This window comes from Gossypium hirsutum, chromosome A05 (assembly GCF_007990345.1).
Source record: "Gossypium hirsutum isolate 1008001.06 chromosome A05, Gossypium_hirsutum_v2.1, whole genome shotgun sequence".
Taxonomy (NCBI): Eukaryota; Viridiplantae; Streptophyta; class Magnoliopsida; order Malvales; family Malvaceae; genus Gossypium; species Gossypium hirsutum.
This window is the reverse complement of record NC_053428.1, coordinates 44,427,855-44,436,019: the sequence shown is the minus strand read 5'-3', so window position 1 is coordinate 44,436,019 and position 8,165 is coordinate 44,427,855. Positions and strand designations below refer to the sequence as shown.

The 8,165-nt window shown below is 35.3% G+C and overlaps 1 protein-coding gene across 1 annotated transcript; it reads left to right on the top strand.

Annotated features, from left to right (window-relative positions):
- Positions 1-1,108: 1,108 nt before the first annotated feature.
- LOC107961504 (transcription factor PRE6) lies at positions 1,109-2,017 on the top strand. Its single transcript, XM_016897621.2, has 2 exons — positions 1,109-1,455; positions 1,615-2,017. The coding sequence occupies exons 1-2, from the start codon at positions 1,327-1,329 to the stop codon at positions 1,765-1,767; spliced, it is 282 nt and encodes a 93-aa protein (XP_016753110.1). The 5' UTR covers positions 1,109-1,326; the 3' UTR covers positions 1,768-2,017.
- The last annotated feature ends 6,148 nt before the right edge of the window (positions 2,018-8,165 follow it).

Genomic DNA, 8,165 nt, shown 5'->3' with positions numbered 1-8,165 from the left:
TGAAAAGCCTAAGACAACTCTTTTTGGATTACGCTGAACCTTTTTTGAGTTGTTTAAATTTGTATCTTTAAGCAACGTTTTTGGGTGTTGGCAAAATTAGATTATATCGCGACTTTTTAGGAAGAGTTGGAGTTGGGGAAAATATTAACCTATCCCAACCTTTTTTATGTGTTGGACAAATATTTTATCTAAACCAACCTTTTTTGTGTTGTCTTTGTGATTTATCCCAACCTCTTTGAACTAGGTGATTTTAGATTTTTCCCTTCCTAAACAGCTAAACTATTTTCCCATTTGCCACCAATCCATTTCTAATTTCCCTCCAAAATCAAATTCCTAAAACTACCCGTCTACCCTATTCGACCATCTCCAATTTTCCCCAAAATCAAACCCCTAACAGGCAAACACTGGTCCCAAAATCTAAAACTACCCATCTACCCTATTAGATGTGTCTATCCCAAACTTTTTGAGGTTGCCTTAGACTTGTCTATCCTAACTTTTTAAGATTACTTTAGACGAGTATATCCCAACCTTTTTAAGATTGTCTTAGACGGGTCTATCCCAACCTTTTTAAGGTTGCCTTTAATTAAGGCATGAGCCAACTCTTTAAAAGTCGGCATATGTATGTTTGATTCCAACCCTTTTTTTGGTTGTCTATTTCCTCCTATGCCAACCTTTTCTAAAGGTCAGCCTTGACTAGGTTTTTTCCAACCCTTCAATAAAGGTTGGCTTATGTTGAATGATGTTAATGCTTTTTTAAAAGCGTCGCGCAGCCTATGCCAATTGCACTATAGATAACGTTTTTGGAAACGTCGAGAAAAACGTCGGGATGACCTATGCCAACCTTTTTTGCATTGTCTTAAGTAAAAAAAAAATGTCGCGGTAAGCTTATGTTGTTGTAGTGTAGACCCCAATATAAAAATAATTGTAAGTTTAGAAACTAATTAGCACAAAAAAATTAGGCTCTAATATGAGAATGATTATCAAGTTGAGATAAATTTGAATAAAAAAAATTCAAATTTGAATGTGAAAACAATTACCATGGCCCACAATTCTATTCATAATGGCATTAAAGAGAAAAAAATAAAAAGGAAAGCGGCTTAGACTCAGCATCCTATATAACAAGCAGAAACTGATAGCCCTCTGCTTTCTTCCATGCAAGTGTCTCTTGTTCGGTACTCGCAATCATCACTTCATCCTTGGCCTAGCTCATTCTATTCCCCAATAGCCCCATTAATTTTTCTTATATAGGATTTCTTTACTCCGACAAAAACACAATATCTTTTATCTCTAAAAATTAAGATTTCTTCCTCACCTCCTTAAAACACAATGTCAAGCAGAGGATTACGTTCTAGGCAGTCAAGCGGTGTTTCTAGGATCAGAGATGATCAGATCACTGATCTTGTTTCCAAGCTGCAACTACTTATCCCTCAGCTTCGTAGAGGGCGCTCCCACAAGGTATCCAACACCCTCGTTTAGTTTCATGTCGTGCACTTTAGCAACAAGTTGATAATGTGGGACTTAATCTGTTCCCTTTTAGCATGCTTCATTCTTTGACATCACCCGAAATTACTCTTGTTATTTTAATATTAATCTTTATTTCTAATTTCTCTTCAGGTATCAGCTTCCAAGGTCTTACAGGAGACCTGCAACTACATCAGAAGCTTACACAGAGAGGTGGAAGACCTAAGCCACCGGTTATCGGAGCTATTAGCTTCAACAGACATCGATAATGACCAAGCAGCCATTATCAGGAGTTTACTTATGTAATAATCAGTCTTTCCCATTCTCAGTTTCTTACCTTTAGCGACCAAGCAGCCATTATGTACGATTTGGTGAAGAACTATCACTAGCTAGTTGTAATAATGCAGAAACAAGGGGGTTAGAACTTAAGACAATGGGCAGATAACAATGTTAAATAACCCTTGTCATCAAGACTGCACACTAATCTAGTCTATCATCATATATTATAATAATAATAATAGTAATAATAATAATAATAATAATTCAACATTTCTAAATCAAATATATATTTAAATTTTATGAGTTGATTTACAACTACGGTTACGAAGGATTAAGAAAATCAAATTACTGCCTCTCTTCAATGAACCCAAAGAGAGAAAATGGATACGGTATGTTTATAAATTATATATCGGTTTATATATTGATGGTGATGGTTATGAATATGACAAAAATTTCAAAGTATAGAGGGAGAAGGCTAGCCATTTTTATATACCTTAATCAGCTTTTCTGTTAATGAACTTGGTAGAGAGAGAAAGCGGGAAAGGTCAACCTCGAAAGCTGATAATAGTGGCTAAGACGTGATTGATCTGTTCTCTCCGGAGGCTTAAGATAAACATTATGGTTTGTGTTGTTTTTGGCCTGGGTTTCGTTTGAATGCAGGGTTTCAACTCGTGTATTCGTGACACTTGTTTTTCAACATATATTTAAATTTAAAGTTGTGAAAATTTGGTCTAATTAGGCATCTATGTTACGTTGATGGCCGGAAAGCAGATTAGAGCAGCTGGGATGATCAATTAAATATATGCGGTTATGCATGAGCATCCACGAGCTAGTTAGGTTGATGATCTTTAAGCCTGCAAACTAGGATGTTTATATTATATGGTAGAAAATTTTAGAAATCTGTTGAACCATATTACGTGTATCTAAATGATTTTTATCTTAGATATGTACATTTTAGTTTAAATTATGGAGATGTAGTTAGGGTAGAGAAGAGGAAAGGACTGGTTTTCTAGCCTTTGTTTTTTCAATTTCTCGAAGTGTTTCTTGGACATATTATAATTGTTTCTATCCTCTTTCTTTCTCAATAAAGCCTACCAATTTGAATTAAAAACATAAAAAAATAAATAAAGTTGTGCAATTTAAGATGATTAATTAATTATTATTTCATGGGTGTATCAGATTAAAAGTTAATCATATAGAAATTGATTAATCCTTTATCTATTAAGGAAAAGGGTTAAAAGGAAAATTTTTATTCAGCAAAGTGTTTTCCTTTAACAATTCTAATGGCCTATTCTAATTCCACATTCATTATTTTGATGATTATATGATTTATTTACAATAGCCAAATTTTCATATTAAAATCAAGATCTAATTTAATTTTCACAAGCTATAAATAGTTAGTTATGAATGTAGATAAAAATGGTTCAATGCCATTAAAGGTAAGATGGAATTTATGGGATAAAAAAAGTTTGAGATCTTGTCTAATTGTCAAAATGTTGAAAACGAGTTGGATGCAAAGTTTTTAAAACTAAATATAACTCAATTGGAAATACCAAACAATATAAAGTATCGTCAAAGCTTATACTAAAAACGATGGTAATAATTATAAAAAGATATTTCATCAATCTCGGAGAAAGATTCCTTAAAAATGATTGTGGTACTTAGTGGCTTATTATGATTTAGGACCCCTTTGGATGGGTGTTTTCCTCCAGTGCTGTATGTTTAACTTTCTTTTTGCCTTATGCTACAGTTTTGTTACAGTATCTAATCCTACCGGCACTGTTGTTTTTACACTAACCACAAGTAAACGCACTGTCCATCCAAAGGGGCGCTTGTATTTACATCAAATGATTATGAAAACATCTCTGAATGGAAATCTTGAGGAAAATGTTTATATTGGACCAATCTATTAGTTTTTCCATTGAAAGAAAATATCATATGGTTTGTAAACTTAAAAAGTCAATATATGTACTTAAACAAGCTTTGCGACAATGACACTATAAAATCTTTGGTATTAAAAAAAAATCATCGATCGATGTATATATAAAAAAGATCAATGAAAGCAAGTTCATTTTCTTAATATGTTGACGATATTTTGCTTGCTACAAATAATTTAAGTGTATTGAAGGAGAAGTTTTTCTCTCAAATAAATTTCAAATGAAACAGATGTTTTAGATCCAAATTGACATTTTAATGCAAAAACCAAGCAGTGCTAAGACTAGTTCTAACTGCTTCAGGCATAAGAAATGTAAAGTGCAAAAAAAGTAAACAAGAAAATAGATGTTTATGCAGTTCGATTTTGCTACATTTGGAGGGTCTTGTCGATAGAGAATATTCTCTATATATCTTAGTTTCTCGTACAACTAGTGTTTACAAGCTCTAACACTCACTGATTTAGATTCTTCACTTTTGTACCTAAGATCTAAACATCTTCCTTCTAAGTTGTCCCCTCAAAAACTTAAGACACTTAACCAAGTCACACTTGATTATTGCAGAAGTAAAGCACTCAACGCACATTCCTCATTGAACAAATAAGTGCTCCGAACTCAGTAAATCACTTATAAAAGTTCACACACTAATATGTGTATGAACTTGCTAATATACTAAATCTTATACAATCAATTATCCCTTGAAATAAGTAAGATAAATGTTACAAAAGTCTCTAAGATAAGTGTTCCATCAGCTAAGGATATCTTTCCTTTAATAGGCTTGATTTGGTCTTCTCTTTAGATTAAGGGTTAGTTATTGCTTCAATCTAATCCCAATAACTCTTTAAGAAATCTTGCTAAGGGTAGATCGGATATCAAGAATGGGCTGGCAAGAATCTCAATCTTCTAAGGAAATCTTAGCCCAAACATATTTGTTTTCAAAATTTGCTAATCCAAACATGATAGTTTTTCAGAGTAACCAATGCTACAGATAGTTGGCACTTGTCCAGGCATTGGACTAGGCACTAGTTGAAAAATGCCTAAACAATATAAGAGAGATATTCTTTTTAATAAGAACTGAAATTTTTCATAATATATTACAAGGAATGTTAAGGTAGCCTTAAAAAAAACTATATCCAAAGAGTTGTAGAGATTTAATATATATAATTGTTCAGCAATAATTGTTCCTATACAAAAAAATGAACAAATTTAATCTGATGCAATGTGTAAAGAATGATGTGAAATGGAAAAGAATAAGTCCATCCCCCATGCCTCTTTTATGGGCAGTTTGATGTATTTCCAGACTTGTACAAGACCCAATATTAGTTTCTTTCTTGAGATGCTTGGTAGATATTAAAGAAATCATGAAATTGATCATTGGAAGGATGTAAAGAAAGATTTATGGTGCCTAAAAAGAACAAAGAATTACATAATATTCTTGAAATCCAATTAACTAGAAGTGAATGGATATTCAAATTTAGATTTTGCTGGATATTTTTATAGTAGAAAAATACTTTCACTTTTTTTTTCTACTTGCAGAATGTTGGGTTTTTGACACACTTTAACCGGGTAAAGTAAGAATTTCAAACAGAGCACCAGCAGCAACGTATTATACCCGGATAAAATATGAAGGAAAAATGCTTGAAGTTCAAGCTTTTAGCTACTGTCAAGAATGAAGAACAGAACTTAGAAGTTTTTAGAAGGCAAAGAAAGATGGAGCATATGGAAGAAAATCTGATGATTTCATTCACTTGAAACATTGGCTTAAAGCCATTACATATACCAGTCATTTGGCTGGTCAAAAGATTAACAAATCCTTTACCTAAACACTACCTAACTCCACTTATTACATTGGAACTTACAAAACTAAACTTGTACACTTGAACAAAGCTGGTAACCAGCTCTTTAACTATCAAGTTACATCAACTTGTCATTTAAACATAATTCAAAATGAACTAATTAAGAAAAAACATAGTTAGAAAGTAACAAAATGTAACAGAGAACAAACAGTGGTATTAACATCTCCTGTTGCATGTATTTTACTCAGGTAACTTATGTGTATGAATTTTTGCACATACTTTACCCGGATAACATAAGTGCATTAATTTTCACGTGCTTGAATCTGCATGGGCTGCATGGGAACTAACTTCAACACTCCTCCTTAGTTTCCATGCTGCAAACTCCAAGTTCTTTTCTTAACTTAATAAACCTTGAAGTACTTAGCCCCTTTGTGAAAATATCAGCAACTTGGTCTTCTGAATTGCAATGAACCAGCTCTATCTCTCAAGCTTATTCCATCTCCCTTACCACATGCAACTTAATGCTGAAATGTTTGGTCCTACCATGGAAGACAGGATTCTTTGCAATTGCAACAGCGGATTGATTGTCACACATGATCCCTGTTGCTTCTTCTTGATGCAAGTTGAGGTCATCCAAGATCTTTCTAAGCCATATGGCTTGATTTACAGCTCCAGCAGCTGCTACATATTCAGCTTCAGCAGTGGACTGAGCAACTATTGATTGCTTCTTTGAACTCCAATAAAACATGGTTGAGCCAAGGGTAAAAGCATATCCAGAGGTGCTTTTCATATCATCACTTGAACCAGCCCAGTCACTATCGGTATAGCCTTTCAACTTCAAGGTTTCAGCTTCTTCAAAACTGCATGGCTCCACTATGGCAACTTGTGCTCTTTCATAAATTTCAGCCAAAGGTCTAGTGCTTCTGACTGGCATGTCATCAATGTCCATTTCAGGACTAACTTGATTAGGTTCAGCATGATCAGCCATCAGCTCTTCAGAAACAGCCTCTGGCTCATTCTTTTCCCAATTCCAACATCATTTTTCATCGAAGATCACATCTCTGCTTACATGAATTTTGTTTGTTAAAGGGTCCAAAATCCTGTAGCCCTTCTTAACCATACTATACCCGGCTAAAATACTAGGAATAGCTCTTTTGGACAACTTATCCCTCTTTACAGCTGGTATTTGGCTATAACATAGGCAACCAAAGACTTTCATATGAGCCAATGATGGCTTGAACCCGAACCAGGATTCAAAAGGTGTCTTGTGAGCAAGTGCTTTGGTTGGAAGCCTATTCTGAATGTAGACAGCAGTGTTGACAGCTTCAGCCCACATGGTCTTAGGCAAATTTTTCTCAAACAATAAGCATCTGGCCGTATTCATCAAGCTCCTGTTCTTCCTTTCACTTACACCATTTTGTTGAGGTGTATAAGTGTTGGTAAGCTGGTGTCTAATGCCAGCTTCATCACAGAAGATATTAAACCCGGATGAAGTATACTCTGTTCTATTATCAGACCTAAGGGTCTTGAGTTTACAGCCTGTTTCAGTTTCTGCTGCAACTTTAAATTTCTGGAATATTGAGAGTACTTCATACTTACTCCGGTGAAAGTATGCCCAACAATACCTGGAGTAATCATCAATAAATAAAATAAAATATCTGCTTCCATTTAAAGATTCAGTCTTCATAGGACCACACACATCTGTGTGTACAAGCTGCAGCTTCTCAGAGGCTCTCCATGCTTGATTTGTAGGAAATGACAATCTTGCTTATTTTCCCAATTGACAGACTTCACATACCTCTTCTTCTTCAACAGAGTTGGTGAAGTTTTCAACCAAGTCTTCACTGATCATCTGAGTCATCGATCTAAAGTTGGCATGCCCAAGCCTTTGGTGCCAAAGCTTGCAGTCTTCAGAAGAAACAACATAGGCATTATCAAAGCCTTTATTCCAGTCCACAACAAAGCTCTTTTCTGTCATGGCTAATGACATGAGCATGGATCCACTTGGATCACTAATCTGACATCCATTTCCTTTGAACACCATTGTATAGCCTTTTTCAACTAACTGAGCTATACTTAACAGGTTTCTGTCAATTTCAGGAACTAACAAAACATTTGAAATGATTTTGTTACCTGTTGGAGTGCGAATAACCACATCTCCCTTTTCTTCTGCCTTGATAAAGTGGCCATTCCCGACTTTAACTTTTGTTTTGCAGCTTCTGTCTAATGACTTGAAAATAGCTGCATCTGGTGACATATGATTGGTGCAGCCACTGTCAAGGAGCCAACCATTTGAGACTTTCTTCTGAGCAGCTGAGCAGGAGACTGCAAAGACCTGCTCTTCATTGTCACTGCCATCTTCAGCTATCTGAGCTTCAGCCATTGGCTGCTGTTGATTCTGCCTTGGTCTTCCTTTCTCTTTGCAAACTTTTTCAACATGGCCCTTCTTCTTGCAGTGTTGGCACATAGCATCTGGCCTGAAACCAACATCTGGCCTCTAAATGACCAAGTTTTTTACAAAATTTGCAGAGTCAATCTTCTCCTCTTGCAGCATCAGGCTTAGGCCTGTTTCTCAAGTTCTTTTTGCCTTTATAGGCTGAGGTGCTCGAGGCTGCTTTGGCCTTAGCTTGGAAAGCACCCTCCTGGTGCTCCTCCGATCTGCTGGCTCTCCTTTGTTCCTGAGCATAGAGGGCATTAA